This window comes from Catharus ustulatus, chromosome 2 (assembly GCF_009819885.2).
Source record: "Catharus ustulatus isolate bCatUst1 chromosome 2, bCatUst1.pri.v2, whole genome shotgun sequence".
Classification (NCBI taxonomy): domain Eukaryota; kingdom Metazoa; phylum Chordata; class Aves; order Passeriformes; family Turdidae; genus Catharus; species Catharus ustulatus.
Window position 1 is genome coordinate 115,765,964 of NC_046222.1, and position 16,589 is coordinate 115,782,552.

At 35.3% G+C, this 16,589-nt stretch overlaps 1 protein-coding gene across 1 annotated transcript in view; it reads right to left on the reverse strand.

Annotated features, from left to right (window-relative positions):
• The window catches only part of CFAP47 (cilia and flagella associated protein 47), a 266,976-nt gene that overhangs the window by 225,618 nt on the left and 24,769 nt on the right, over positions 1-16,589 (reverse strand). Inside the window, exons 21-24 of the mRNA XM_033053233.1 lie at positions 15,957-16,051; positions 8,255-8,381; positions 5,225-5,310; positions 3,958-4,117 (exon numbers count right to left, since the gene is read on the reverse strand). Of these exons, the coding sequence (XP_032909124.1) occupies positions 3,958-4,117; positions 5,225-5,310; positions 8,255-8,381; positions 15,957-16,051 (468 nt within the window). The remainder of the gene's footprint in view (positions 1-3,957; positions 4,118-5,224; positions 5,311-8,254; positions 8,382-15,956; positions 16,052-16,589) is intronic.

Here is a 16,589-nt window from a genome sequence, read left to right on the forward strand (position 1 = left end):
CTTGTGAGTGCAATCACAACACTTCAAAGATGGCTCCAAAACCTACAGTGTGGTCAAGCAGCCTCCCACAAGCCAGCAGGAGGTTCTACCCTCCACTCAGAGCTTCTCCCATTACTGAGAATCACTCAGCTTGGAAAAAATCTTTAACCTCATCAAGTTCATCTGCAACCCTATCCTTGCCAAGTCCACCAGAAAAAAAAAGGGAAGGGATGACCAAATATCCTTCTCCAGGTGCTCTCAACAGTGCAGCTGGACATGACAACAGCAAAGATAAAGATTTCCTTGTGTTCTGTCCCTTCTCAGGCCACCTTGCTTCCTGCTGCAAGGCAGTTCTCTCTAGGATGAAAAAACACATTGTTTTTCACTGATACAAAGTACTTCCTCCCACAGTTGTTACACTATGAAAATGATATTCCAAACCATGCAGGGCCATTTACTCAACCTTCAGTCATTCCCATCTGCTGAGGAGTTAGCAAAATCAGCAGTTTCGAGGGCAATGTAATGAACAGCTCCTGGATTTAAAAATAAATCATCAATGATGTGTTGTAAAACAACCCAAAAAGTCTAATCTTTGAATTTTTGAGAAAAAACACCTTTTCCTTTGATTCCCCTCAATTATATCAGTATGGAAATACCCTCAATAATAAGAATAGCAAAAAAAAAATTGTGTTTGCATGAACACATACATGTCACGGTACAAAATTCACAACAGGGTCTTCTGAGATGATCTCAAATCATTACTTTCACAGCCTGAGAAACAGCTGTCACTGTTTACATACAAAAAGAAAATCTAGTGTCTTCAAAGTACTTTGTCTTTTTCCCTTCCTGTAAGAGCTAATTTCCTAATGGAGGTGACAACAGAAGAGCTTCATGGAAGCTGTTATGTCACCAGAACATGACCTGGGGATCCCTTCATTTCAAACCAGCAAACATGAAAATGGTAAACTAAAAACCAGCTCTAATGGCAATCTGCTGCACTGTTTTCAACATCTGACTAATTCAGTGTTAAGTGTAAATCAGCTTTAGGAGACAGTACTGCTGAGAAGGCTAAAAAGATGCTGCCTCTAGGTTTTGATACAAAAGGAACATATCTTACTCTGGCACTTTACCCTTTCACAAAGGAAAAGTGAGAAAGCACTTTTTTTGAAAAAAGTCATGGAGATGAATGAAGCGCCAAACATGTTCTTTCTTACTAGCTTGTAAGAAAGGATGTTCTATTCCAGCTCCTCCCATGTACAAGCCTGTCCTGTAACTAAACTGCATTTCTGATGTCCTTTCTTCATCCACGTGTATGACAAGGTAAAGTGAAAGGGCATAACCAATAAATACCATAGAGATGGAACACAATGAAAGAAGAAAAGCACAGGAGCATGTGTCAGTACTAATGAACAATTTTCACTAACTCATATTTTAAAATATTTGTATTAACCACAGTCTCAAAGTTATACAATAGTAGTGGTAAGCTTTTCTCGTACAAACTTTCCATCTGTACTTTCCATGCCACAGAATCCCTGGCTCACCCAAAGAGCAGAACAGACAGTGCCTACCCTGAATCACTGATCATTCTGTGTGTGCATCCACACATTTACCAACACCAAAATTCAGCATAGTATGTAAACCAATAAATTATTGCTCATGTCAGAAACACCAGGACAATGCAATACCACAATCATTTTAAACAGACATAAAGACAAAAAAAAAAGTGAATTCTGTCATTTATTAAGATTTGTTCATTAGTTTGGAATGCCTAGGACCAGTGTTTTCAGGATATTTCATGTTAAATAAATTACTTAGAAATTAATGAGAATTATGTCCTGAACTGACAGCTGAAGTCATGAATTTATTCTACCTCTCACACCTTTCATGACCACTGTCAAAGCCTGGGCTGCTGTTACCATCCTGATATATCACCATTAATTTCTAGTCCAGTAGATGTGAACATTTTGCTCAGGCATATTTGATGGTACTTAAAAATTTTTCAATCTAAATTTGCCAAGGGCTAAAAAAGTCTGTAGAATTATATGGGAAACATTTTCTCTTCTCCAGAAATATTAACTCAATAATATATTTTCAGAGTTTATGAACTCTCTACTCTTTTCACCCTTTTAAATTTGTATTATATGGTTATGCAGTTTCTACATTTGTCTCCCAAAAGTACATTTTTAGTTTAGTTGCCTTGGACCTTATGATAATTCAGGTGTTACTGCCTCTATATCCCTTCAACATTAATAGGTACCACTGAGCAATTTGCATCCAGTGAAACACAGACTTTAAAGCAGAAAAGCCACAGATAGCTAGAACTTACAGGTGCCCTACAGGAAAAAAAAATTAAAAGTGAACTAATAATTTCTTCACAGAATTTGTTAAAAGTCACAGCTAGTTAATATCTTGCTTTTGCAGAAAAAACATTAAAAACCCACAAAGTATCAAAGTTGTCATTTGTGTCCATTATGCAATCACCACATCTTCCAGTATCTCAGAACTCCCAGTAAGGGAGCCCAAGAGCACAACTTCCTTGTAACTTCCTTTGCTGCAGATAAGTTTTTACACATCACAATTAGACATAGTGAAAAATTTTTAGACTGTTAATTATACTATTATACTATTATTATTATTATTATTAAATTATACTATAAAACAGCAGAAGGGAATCATATTAATATGTCTTCAATTCTTGAAAATCTCTATTTTTAGAATACTTTTTTAACAGGTAGCATGATTTCACCACCAACATAAGCTCTTTCATTTAATTAAACATTGCAGGTTATTGTAGCATTTTGTACTCTATCATAGCAACTGCTGCAGCATATTTAAATAAATTACCCTAATGCACACTTGAAGTTCATTTAAAGGTTTATTCACCCCCCACATACTACAACTTTACAGCATAAGCCTATGAAAGTGATTAGCATCCCATGTTCATTAACTAGGTCTCCTGTGTGGGTTTTGATGTATCTAATGCTCTCTTACAAGAGAGAGTAATGATATGTACTGAAGGTACAGGACAAGTAGGCTATAAATCATGGGAAAATACTTAGAACATTGAATTAAGGGTAATTGATCTTTACAGTTATTTATTACTTTCTGTAAACAAAAGATATGGGAACACAGCAAAAACAGAGATAACTTCAAATTACAGTAATTTATCAGTCATATTTATGTATATGCATATTTATGTATGCATTTACACAATTTATCCAGTAATTCAAAATATTGGCTTCATTTTTATGCTATTCTCTGCTTCACAGTCTGCAACACGTAAGCAAATCCAAGCAACACGTGCAATCAAACACTGTTCTTGCATATTCATAATGTTTACAGAACAATATTTAATTAAGTTTTCTCAATTTGTCATACAGAGTCCTGACAACAGTCTTATATCTCTATTTTTCTTTATTTATATTAAATTGTTTCCAGTGCTTAATTGAGGTTAGATATTTCAGTGCCATGATATAGAATAACAGCAACATCTTTCTTTAGGACAGGCATGCTCACTTGCTGACTCAGCCTCTGATCCAAATGACCCAACAACTTTTCTTCCCCTCGACAGAGCTGCAGCCTCAAAAGTACTGCACTGAAACTGCTAACAGCATGGGGTTGTGTGGGCATCAGCTGCATTTCCTGGTGGGATTTATCAGCTCAAATACACCCTATGAATCTATTAATCTTGTGTATCACTGTCTACTCTAAACACTTGGCCGGGAAAAAAAGTAGAATCTTAATGTTCCTATTCTTCTGTTCCTTTTCTGGAGTTATGCGGTTGATTACCATCTTCCTTCATTCTTCCAAGTTTTGTTAGAAATCTATTTTACATATTTTTCTTAGGGACTGGTTGCCTGACCAGTCTACTCAAAAAAACACCACAAAATTACTACTAGTATTGATTCATCATAAAATCCCATTTAAACATATCTAGGCAAATGGCCAATCTATAGAAGAATTCACAAAATTACTTACGAGGGCAGAACGACACAGTAACACTGACTTCTCCTTCTTTAGGAATATATCCACGCGTCAGACTAAATTTGAAAATACCATCTTCTATATTTTTGTCTCCACCACCAAAATTCAATTTCCACATCACAGTCATTTTTGAGAGAGACTTCAGGACAAGGGTCTGTAAATAGTTTCAGCAAAGGAGAGATGTTGAAAGAGGTAAAGCAGCAAACACCGTGGTACTTTTCACATTGCTCTCTCCTAAGCATTCTTTGTGCAAACACACCAGAGGGAAAGCAAGATAGCACTAGAAAGACAGCACTAGAAAGTGAAGAACTCAGTTTATTGTATTTGTGGGGTGCAAAGGTGAGTATGTCTATCTGCACAGACTAGATGCTTTTCAGTCACTCACCACATTCACAAAGAGAATCCTTTCTTTCCAGAATGGACAAAACCTCATTTAAGTGAGGTAAACACATCAAAGCATCACAGTGGGAGTGCTTAGCCAAACAGCATTGAGGACTTATTCCTCAAAAACATGAAGCACAGCAAGCACTAAACACGACTCACATCTACACTTACAGGTCGAGATGTTGAAAATGGAAGAAGTTCAGAACAGATTTTCAAAACCCATTCTTTCAATTCAATAAGAAGACAGTGGAAACAAAAAAATAAAATTAAATTCCTTGATCTCAGAGTTACTCTCTCAGCTTTTGAAACATGTCTAGCCAAGAAAATGCCTTGACTTTGTACTATCATTGCTTCCTGAATGCACTTGTAACAGCATTTCAAGTGTTTCCATCATTGCCAATTTTTTTTTTCCAATTTCTAACCAAAGCCAAGGAATTAGAAACAATAAAGGTTAAGGTCATGTTTTGCATTCATACAAATTCCCTGTGTTGCAAATACTATGTTTAGAGGCTTTTTTCCCTATTAAGCCGTAAGTCATGACAAGAAATGTTTTGGAAGAGCAACAGTTGGCACAGCCAGTACTCTACAAGGCACTGGGACAGCAGTTTCACTGTATGGGCCCAAATGGCACAAATCAGTTACATCCTGGCACCATCACTGTCTCATTTACTGGTACAGGCAGATACAGAAAATCTTCAGAATTATTCTATTCATATCCATTTTTACACAATTCATGATGAATTTCTCATAGTGCTCACATTTTCATATTGTCAGAGTTAGTACAAGCCAAATTTCAAATTTTGGGAAAAATTTATAATGATTAAAAGACAAACAGAAAATGGAAAACTGAACAAAATTACAATGACAATGTCATTACCTGAGAATTCACATTCTCATCAGTAGTATTGGAACACATTTCAAATTTAAATTCCATTGAGGAGAATGCCAATAATGATGGAAGTGCTATTGAAAAAAAACAATTTAAATGTTTATACAGCATCATTTAACAAATATTTTCTCAAAGTACCTTCATAAAATAATTTTTTCTGTACATGTTTAGGAAAAGTGTTTCTCCCCTTTTCATTGCTCCCACACTATATACATGATTACTGTAATTTAACTTTTTCTTATGATTCTTAAGTCACATTTAAATTATTTAAATATTATATCTACCAGAGTTATAGTACTTCTCCTTCATTCACAAGAGCCACATGATCTTCCTTCTGCAGGTGAATGCACTTACATTTCTGATACTAGCCGTTAGACAAGACTTGGAAAATTTTATATAAAACAGCATTTCTCTTAATTTCATAGGGCTGCAACAAAGAAATCATCACAATATATGAAATTTTAAAGTGGGAGTTTGGAAAAAACAGAGGTATGTATTCCCACAGCCTCATCTTACTTCTTGGAAACAACACTGGAAATGAACCTAGCAAGCACACAGGGTTCTTTCATTAAAATCTGCATGTCTGCTCCATGCCCAGTGTTGATCAATTCTCTTTTCCCCCTAAAAAATCCAAAAAATTTCCTAATCACGTATGTCACATTAACAACAATATTATCTGTATTTCTCTAAGTCACAGGCACATAAACTCTATAAAGCAATATTGTTTCAAAGTTGGAACAGAATCTGCTAGAACCCTTCCACCAACACACAATGATGTCACTCACAAAGGCCTCAGCTCTCTCAGGAACTGCCTGTACCAGGAAAACCCAGCACAACTGAAGCTCTGTGAGGGAAACGAGATTATCTACCCAACCAAAAAGTTGGATATTTAATCATGAGCTGGATTAATAAAACATATTTCAGCTCCCATGAGGCCATCGCATTGGTAGTACAAACTTTCCCTTTGTATCAGGCTTAGATAAAACTTGTGTCTTTTCCAGTTGACTTTTCTGTCCTGGCTTGTTTGAGATTTTTCTTTTTCAGTTCTTTCTCACTCTTTCCCAGGGAAAATTCTTGTAAGTATTTAAGTAAGAGACCTGCTTTCCTTCCCAGGGGATGAAACAGTGTACAAACTGTTTTTAAAAATAAAAAAATAAAAAAACAGATTCCTGACGGATTGAAAACATATGGACTACACTGAAGTTAAAAGACTGGGTTGACTACCCCAAGTTTAGGGCGATTCTTTTCTCAGGGTGAACAACCGTAAGTACAAACAGCAAATATAAGATATTGATTTAAGTGCCAACCACACTGTCCCATGCAGTCTGAATCCCAGTCAACGCCAAAATCTATCCCAGGAAAACAAAAATCATAAAAGCAGAAAACAAATGTGCCATAAAGCATCCAGTGAGAGTTAGGCATATTTGTCAAATCAAAACTCAGAACTTGCAAGATTCATCTCTACTCAGTTTTAGCTTTAACGTGATAATGTGAAATTATTTAATAACAGACATAATTTATTAGTTGTCAGAATGTAATCAAATCATAAAGTTCCTTTTCTAACAGTAAAAATAATTTGCTATTTGCCTGCACCCATATGGTTATCTGAAATACTGAATAGTCAAGAAACTTACTGAGATTTCTCTGCCTCCTCCCAGACCATAAAGATCCCCAGTTAAGAATCTAATTTCAATACTTAAAATTTTAATAGAAGACACACTTTATTTTTTCAACTATTTCTTAGACTTGAAAGTACTATATATTTCCTTTTACATTGTGTTACTTTCTGTGGGCCGATACATGTACTTTGAAGAAATTCTACATTGCAAAAATAAAAATTTGTGATAGAATTTGGATAAGAATATCAATTATCATGAGATTTAGTGATTGCATCTATTCCACAAAGAAAGGGAAAAGGAAATAAACATTTTCTTTTTTCATCATATCACTTAAATCCCTTCTGCACTATAAATTTGTGAGTTGGATTCATATTTTTACTTAGAGATGTGTTTCCCAATAATCTTATATACAAATGTACATCCACCTTTATTGTACATGTTCTTCAATTAAATACATTTTAGAAACATTTAATATTAATTTATTTTCATGACAGGATCTAAAGAAGGTCTCTCAGATTTCTTTGATATTTTAAAAGATCTCAAAAGACAAAATTGCAGAGAAAAACAAAGGGAGAAAAAATAAATATAGACAAATCCTAATAAATTGGGAGTTGCTTTTACCCCACATTACATATTTCATTGGCCAAGCCCTCTTCAGTGCTCCCAATAGGTTTGAACATTACACAAACATCATTCTAGGAAGACGCTCTGTACTTCACTCCCATCTCAAATAAAGAGTGGTTATACATTAAAAACCGAAAATAGAAAAGCCAGTGTATTAAAATATTCACAATTTATAGATATACATGATAGTAAGAATAAGACAGGAGACTACAGAGACCCACAAATTACTTCTGAGAAAAGCAGACAAGAATTATGTAAGATATCAATTTCTTTGCTGCAGACAAATGGCCTGCAACTTTGGCTATTAACAATTTCTGACAAGCCAGATGGGATGAGGGGCCACGCAGAGGCATTTTAAAGGAGTTTTAAATACAGTTAGAGAATTCTAGGAGAATTCTACAAAAGAGTATGACTGACATTCTACTTTTCTACTCTTTTCAGAGGAACTGCTGTATTTCCTGGGATTTGTATGATGTAGTCTAGAAATACTAATAAATGGACAGACATACAAAAAGAGTTTTGGTAAACTTTACAAAAACTTTATATAAGTCAAATGGCAAACACAAAAAAAAATATTTTCTCTACATCACGATTAGGTATAGAAAGTTCAACTTCAAACACATTTAAAAACAGTAATAAAAACTTGAAAATTTTGCAAGTTTTCAAGAAACATACAAATTATAAAAAACAAAATTAAGCAGCCATTCTCTGGAAAGCAAAACTATCACTCCAAATACAGGTATCCAGCAGGTTTTTAAGGCCCTGGTTTACCCACCATCAACTGTGACTGTACAGAATGGAAGAGCCGGAATCACCGGAAATGTGTGAGGCACAGAAGTAACTGGAGGTAGGGAAGTGGCCCGAGGAGTAGCTATTGGGAGATCAAAACAATCCGCTCCCACCTAAAGGAAAAAAAATATTGTGGTCACTTTCCCAAAAAAATTATAAATACCTCTTTAGTCCATCTGAGTGGTTTGCTGTTTTGGCAGAACTACTGCAATTTCAGACCTGCTCATGATATTAACAGGATGTTCATTTATTGGAACTCAGAATCAGTTCTCCAAGTAAGCAGTGTCCAGGTATTTTTTCCCCCATTAAGGAAAAGCTTTATAACCAAAAGCATCAGGGTTAGCAGCAGAACTAGAGACAAGGTTTCTGGTAAATCCAAGTATTGTGCTCCACTCCTGCCACTCTCATGAGCGAGAAAAGATTGGAGACATGGCCCAAATGCAGAAGAGCTCAGGTGAGCAAAGAGGAGGGACAACAAAGCTACATCAGTTGTGGAAGCCTTCATCAAAGGCTGAAGAGCAAAGGTCAACCATTACAGTACAGCCAGCATAAACAAAATGGGCTCTGAGATCAAAGGTGAAACATGAGTTAAAACTGAGAAACTGAGGAAAAAATAAGTCTTAAAACCTTCGTCATGAAATACCATTGAATTCTAAGAGTCTAAATCCCAGTGATTTTGATCCTCATTTTATCTGTGCTATCACATTCCCAGATGGGGTTTGGAACTTTAAAAATGGCATGTTTTGTACAGAATCCCCCTTTTTTGTCAGACTGTGCATCAGAAAGGCCAAATTTATATCAAAAAGCACTTTCAAAGATATTTCTTGCTCTCACTCTGTCTTTCCAAGGACCAACACACTAAGGTAGTGTTCTCCAGACAAAAGGTATGGATAACCTTAATAAAGGTAATGGGGAAAAAAAACCAAAACTTCAGCACTAAAACCAGTGTCAGAGTCCTTCAACTCTGTTTTCACCTTGAAGGCCATTGAAATCTTAGGAATTAAATCTATAAAATCCTCACACTACTTAGAAAAAGCAGTAAAACCAGCTATATAAAGATGTTATGAATCATATAAAAGCTTTCAAAACCTGTAGAAAATAGTGCATCATTCTTCACTTTCACATCTGTGGTAGCAAGTAGAATACATAAATGACAGGAAAGAAAACCAAAATTGTCCTAAGCCAGGCTATGAGGCACATATCCATCTGTAACACCTACTGAGAAGTGAGCACACAGCACTGGGAGTGTTTGGTGTCCCAGCAGGGTCTGTGACACACAATTACACACTCCTGGAGGGTGACGTGTGTGCTGAGCCTTGTGGAACGTTTTGTCTTTTTGTGTTTAGCTCAAGGAAAGCATGGAATGAGGGTAAGCTTTTGCAGCAAGATTACTGGAGTCCCTTGTTTCATATTGATACTTCAAATCTAACAATGATTAAATTTTATAATATATAACTGACTTTTCAGAATTAACATTTAATATTTTAGTAACTAAAGCTCAAGATATGCCAAAAAAACACCGAGTAAAAATCTCGTGCTTTGAATTATACATTCTTCTGGTTTTAGTACCTCAAGTCATTCACATAAAACAATTCATCAAGTTGCATCTTCAAAATACATTCTTGTAACAAAACTAAATTTTTTTAGATTTGGTGATATTAAAATGTTTACTCTATTGCATATTTCATGACAGCACTGGCTGTGCAAAGGAGTGCAGTCTAGCACTGCAATTCTTATTCATCAATGCTGGTAGGTTTAGGCTAGACAGCAAAAGATGGAATCCCTTTATCCCTCTCCCAAAGCAGAAAATCAAAACCTGATTTTCATCTCAATTATCAGGAAAATTTGGTTTTGTCTTATTATACAACAAGGAGTTTATTTTCTAAGAACTGGCAAACAAAAGCAAATATGTGAAAGACTCAATTCACTACATGTAGATCATGATGTTCACTGAAAACCTACTTTTGCTATGAAGTACAATGGTACAAATTCAGGGCCAATATAACTCATAGAAATGTATTTATATAATCGAGAAAAAATCATAGATCTTTTCTTTTATTCATACATTAACTGCACATTATGTAAACTACATTACAAATGAAAAATCCTTTAAAAATTCTATGCAAATAGAAATCATATTATAATTCATACACATACACATATTGCTGAAATAGAATTAAAAATTCATTTCAGTTATTAGGCCTTCACTTTGTAAGTAGAATCATTATGTTTCTTTCTAGAAATATTAAAAAAAACTCTTTATGATTAATTTTTCATTTTTCAAACTCCATAATAGAAAATTCCCTCTTTTGCAAGATTACACACTTAAAAAAAGCAATTACAATATTTAAAAAAATAAATCCCTAGGTTATTACTGGACTTATCCTTGCTTTCTAGATAATTTATGAATACTTAATAGTTACTTATCTCTTGAGGTATTTTCCTGAAGCTGCATTTAACTTCACACACCAGAGAACAAACATGGGAAGGGCAGGAAGAAAGCAGCCTAGAGAGAGTTCTTTCACAAATACTCCTGTTTGTTAATATCACTGTAAGAAACATTTTTCCTGTCCTGATGTACATTGATTGTGCATGTTGGTTGGAAAGGAGGTATCCTTGAGAGTCTTAGAATCAAGACACTTCAAAAGAAGCTTTAAAAAGACAGGTGAGACAAAGGAGCTTTTTGTCGTGGGTTCACAGGGAACATCTCCAAAGGATGCCAGAAAAAGGATGCTTGGTCAGGCTGCCACCAGAAGTTAACAACTCTTTAAATAAAAATAACATTATTTGAAACTTTTATTCAGATGGCATCTTAAAACAACTTCAAATTTTTTTTGTTGGTTTTTTCTTCTTTGCTAGAATTAATAAACAAATAGAAGCTGTTGGTCATAAAGAATCTGTCACATTAAGAAAGCTCTACTAGCAAAACTCATTTGAATTTATGAAATAAGTTTGATAAAATAGTTTGGTAGCTCTGAGCTCAACACTGGGGAGCAAACATGGCTGAATGGCTTCCTGCCTTGGCCCTAAAAACCTGGTATAGGACAAGAAACAAAAGTGGGAAAAATATCCCATTAAACATTACAAGTAAAATAGTATTTTACAGAAATTCATGGATCAAAAATAAACAGAAGCACAGCTGTCAGGTGGTAGAGTAGAAAAAAAAAAACAGTTACTTTATCTTCCAAGTATTCCAAGGCAATAGTATATCTCAGAAAGCATAAAATATAATTCTCTAATTATCATTCTAATGGAGCATATATTCTCAAGGATGAATAAAAATTTTGCTTATTCAGATATCATACAGTTTGTTTAGCACAAAGGATATGCAACATTTCTCTAAAATTAAAGTGTTTTCTTTCATAGTACAACTTCACATGGAATTCACAGAAATCAATAAGCTAACTTATTACTTAAAATTGCATTAAAACATTTGTAAAAGATAACACTTTAATAAATACTCATGTGTTTATCATATAATACCATGCAGACTGTTCAAGTATCTTGAAGCATTTGTAAAAAGGTTGACTTGAAAGTTTACTTTTACCTCTAATACATAAATTCAGCAGGGATACAAGGAGACAAAATGTAATGTACATTTTAGAAAAAATCAGTTTGATTCAAATTTAAACCTAACTGCAAAGCCAATGGTTTATGTCCTGCAACTGAATCCAATATACGCTCCCAGCCTCCACCCAAATTTAACATGAGCTTTTCCTTAAGATATAGTGAAATCTTTCATTCCCCTGGTTTATATCACAGAAAAGCAGCTTCCACAATGAATAATATAACTGCTGTTCAAAGCCATCATTCAAAGCACTGCAATAAAATTAAATCTTTCCTATATATACAGTCAGAAATGATGCAACAATACCCTGTAATTCTACAGCTGCATATTTTCCAGAGAATTCACTTCTTACATGACAAATCTGTTCTTTCATTAACAAAAGGGGAAAAAATCATTTAAAAGGACAAAAAACCCCACCAAAGCACCTGTCCCTTCCCTACATGAAGCTTAAGCAATAAGCTCTGACAGGTGTGACTTGTGCTATTTATCTCAATCAAAGGCACTGGAAGGCTTCATTATTACACAGCTGTGTGAATTTTGTACTTTTTCCAAGATGCTGGATTTTCTTATTTTCCAGCAGGGTTTAAAAAAAAAAAAAAAAAAAAACAACAAAAAAAACCCTAATTTTGTAATTTTGAAGCACTACACTCCTGCACTATGTTTTGCATGCTTTTCCCAGCAGACCCTGCAGGACCTCTGTGAGCAGGGGATCATCCTGCCTGGAGAAACAGACAGATAGATAGATAGATGATATAAAAATACAGATATAGATTATATCAATACTGCTTTCACTGACAGCTCTGACTTTCACAGCTGCCAAACACTAAGGTTAAACTCTCTGCAGTGAGGTGCAGAGCCCTGTCACCTCTAACACCTTCAAAGACACTGGAATAACAGCAAGGCACAGCTACACTGGGTCTGAGCAACATCCCAGCCTTATCTATAATGCATGGACTCCATTTTCTCACTCAGAATACTGAAGGAACTGGTTCAACATTTTTTAAGGTTTATTTTCTAAGCATGCCAAGACACTTCATCTCTAAGAGCATCTTCTGATGACCCATATATTAATACATATTATATTTCAGTGAGAATTGTAGCAGCTCTTCCAAGTTCCCACATACGTACTACATTTGTTGATCTGAAGGGTTTTTCAGCAGAATTCAAGACTGCATTCAAGACTATATTACTTGGAACCTTACATGAATAATTCAAGTAGCTTTAATAAATTTTTAAGTACATTAAAATAATTTCATGCTTTTTTATGTTTTTAGCAGTGCTCCTGAATTATTTTTACTCTTCCTTAGTGCTAGTACCCACTTTGTTAAGAAAACATCAGAATAGTGGCAGTTTGCTGGTTTCTAGGGTAGTGTTGTCAGTAATGACTACAACAGCAGGAAGTTCTAGTAAAACCAGAAGGCAGACAGGAAAGAATGTGACCTGATGGGATACAGAAGGTTTGTAGCAGCTGGGAGGTAAGCTGGGAAGAGCAGTTGTCAAAAAAACAGAGATGAGATCAGAGAAACAGCTGTTCAAGTGCAGAGAGGCAAGAAATAGCACTTGAAACAGTGAAACCTGAATAGGGGAAGCTCAACACACATTAGAGGTTTGGGATTTTTTTCAAAACTGGAAAATCAGGAAATAAATCTGCTGAGAAAATGGGGGCTATAGATGAGATGGAGTAATAAAGAGCTCAGATCCAAAAGAAAATATTTCAAGAATGAGTAACTACTGAAACTTTCTGATCGCAGCAAGAGATGCTGGTCCTCATCCACTTTCTTAACAGAACTGTTTTTAATTAGTATTTTACTCTGCAGGAGTTAAATGAAAGAAAAGCTACAGCATCCTGGGTGCAATATGTAGTCATGCCACAGTGGGTAACTTCATGTAACATTAATCAGTGCTCTTGTGACAGTGCTGCAGCAGCTCAGAGGTGCTCACCTGGGCTGGAAGCTGTGAGGGGCCCTGGGTGTGTCTTGCCCAGCAGTGAGCTGCTCCTGACAGGCAGGAACACACTGCAAACAGAAGGGCAGCACTGGCTGCACCCAGCTTACCCAGCAACAAGGGCAAAGGGACACAGAAAGACTTTGAGCACACAGGGAGAAGGGAAACTGAAGTAAAAACATTTAATTAAAGCAACACTTATTGGTTGGCTATGAGGGGATTCAAGAAAATTTCCTTTTTTAAATTTTTATTTCCTTGTTTCTGAAGGAAGTTATTTCTGTTTGCCAAAACTTGTTCTTAAGACTTGAAAACACTTAGACACAGAATCTGAAAATGGAAAACAATCTGTAATCAATAGGTGCAATATTCTACAGCCTTTATTTGTTTGTTCTGTTTTTTAGGGGTTGTTTGGGGTTTGTGTTTTGTATTTTTTTTTTTGCAAGAACAGTCACAAAACTGATCCTGTCAAATGAAGAATTTTTTTTCCAAATTTATAACACAATTAAAGCAGACTTACTATTGGCATAACCTTATCTTCACTTAAGCCAATGTGCACCAGTATCACATGGCACTTGGACATGCTCATCAATAATGAGCAGCAATCCTGAACATCATGTTCAGTGACAACCTGAATTAAACATAGAGAGCAAGCTACTATATCAGCCTTCTTCAAAAATAATAATTTTGTTAGTCACTTCAATTTACAGCAATGTCAGTAGCAACAATTCTACTTTTAGTCTATCCTGCAACTTGACAAGGGAAGGAAATAGGAATAGAGCTCAAATGTCACAATGTGAAAGAGTTATTCTCTTTTCCATTGCTTTCTATTGAACTTGCTTTCCAAGTAGAATTGTCCCACTTCTTTCTTTAAACATAGCATCCCACATGGGAAAAGTGTGCAGCTGAAGTGTTATCATCCCTGATAAGAATAGCTATTTTACTTGCTTTATTAATATTACTCCTACTGGTATGGTAAATCTCAGCTCTTAATTCTTGTTCAGCTTGTGACCTGCAATGCCATACACACAGATTATTCCAAGAGCATTGTCTACTCCTGTATTCCCATTACTGATCTTTTCTGCTTAAAGGAAAATACCAGTATTTTCCTTTGCTGAGTTTCCCCAGTCTGATTATAGGTCACTCATTATATTCTCTAGGTACCATTTTGCAAACAATTACATGCTCTCCTGAACACTATATCCAGTCTAATTCTGACTACCTTGCTTATGAGTGTTGTATTAGAAGCATCAAGATATTTAAAAACATATGAAAACTATTCCTTTTCCCTTAAGTCAAGGCCTGCCATACCACAGAAGAATTTTTTATAAATCTATTGGCTCATATTCTGTCAGGAAAAATCATTTCAGAGTAGTGTATGTGGTGTAAAGTCACTCCATGTCATGGTATCAGAAAGTCTGTAACATACAAATATTATTTGAATGATGCTTTGAATGAAAGAATTCCATTTTATAGAGCTGGGAAGGCAGGGGTGGGAGGTGGGTGGTGGTGGAAAAACAATACTCCTGATCCTTTCAAGATGCACAATGTCTGTTATTCATTTTTAAGGTAAAAATACAGATAATGCAATGGGTTTATATGCTGTAGAAGTGATCCCCAGCTGCTTGTTCTGAAACTTATGATATCATACACTGTTTTCTTGCAGTTCACTGTTCTCCAAAGTTGTAGAAACCCCAAACCTTCAATTTCAAAAGCATTTTTCAATGGGGTTGGATTTAAAGTTCACTTGAGTACTCTATTGACAGTTACTGCCAATAAAATGCTAATTTTCAAATGTAAAAGTAACTTAAATTCTCATATCTTCAATTCTTTTCCACTCAAATAGCTCAACCAGAAAGCAACTTTGCCAATCTTTATGACACATAAAACTCATCTACATTTGCAGTTTCTTGGTCATCTGGAAATTCAGGTGAGAACAGCTCCAAAAAGAAGGTGGCTGCTGGTTTGTTGAATGATTTCATGAGTGTGTGAAATGACATTTCAGTAGAAGTTTACCCCATTTTTAATGAATTGACAAAGTGTGTTTTCTTTGCGTATGCAAACACTTGAAGTCTTTTGCACAGACTAAAATGTTCATTTAAAGTCTCTATTCTCCCACCACAGAATTATCAAGGAGCATGACTTGAATGAAGTTAATGCCACTGTTCCATAAACGTACCTGTTTTGGTGTACAGATCAAGAAGCATTTCACAGATGACTCTTCTTCTAAGTTAATGGAATAAAAATGAGGCTTTGAACGAGAACACTCAATCACTGCCAAACAAAATTCATAATCAAATTACAGATGCTATTGCATGAAATATCACCTTTATAATAGTTGTAGTATTTCAAAAGTGACTTCCAGTATCAAGTATCTATCTATGTATTTGCATGGTAAGCATTTCTCACAAATTTACAGTGGACTATAGTATCTCCCATAAGGATTCTGAAGGTAATTTTGGGCAGTATTATTCATCAGCAATTTTCATGGAAGTTATTCATTTGGAGGAACACAATATTTCAGACCAAAAAAACCCAAAACAGTGTTGTCCTTTACCTTTGAATAAAAGTGTTAGGCTAAAATAGTTAATTGCATAATAAATTAATACCACAGGGATAAAAATAGTTGGCTGAAACTTGTTTGGTTTAAATTACTTTTAGGCATAATATCCATTTCCAATAAGGCTTGCTTCATTTTTCAGACTTGCACGATCAATTTTAAGGTACTGGCAGAAGCACAGGTTTCCAGCAAAGGTAATATTCCTCCTAAATTAGTACCCATCATGGAATACCAGGAGTATTCATCCAGTAT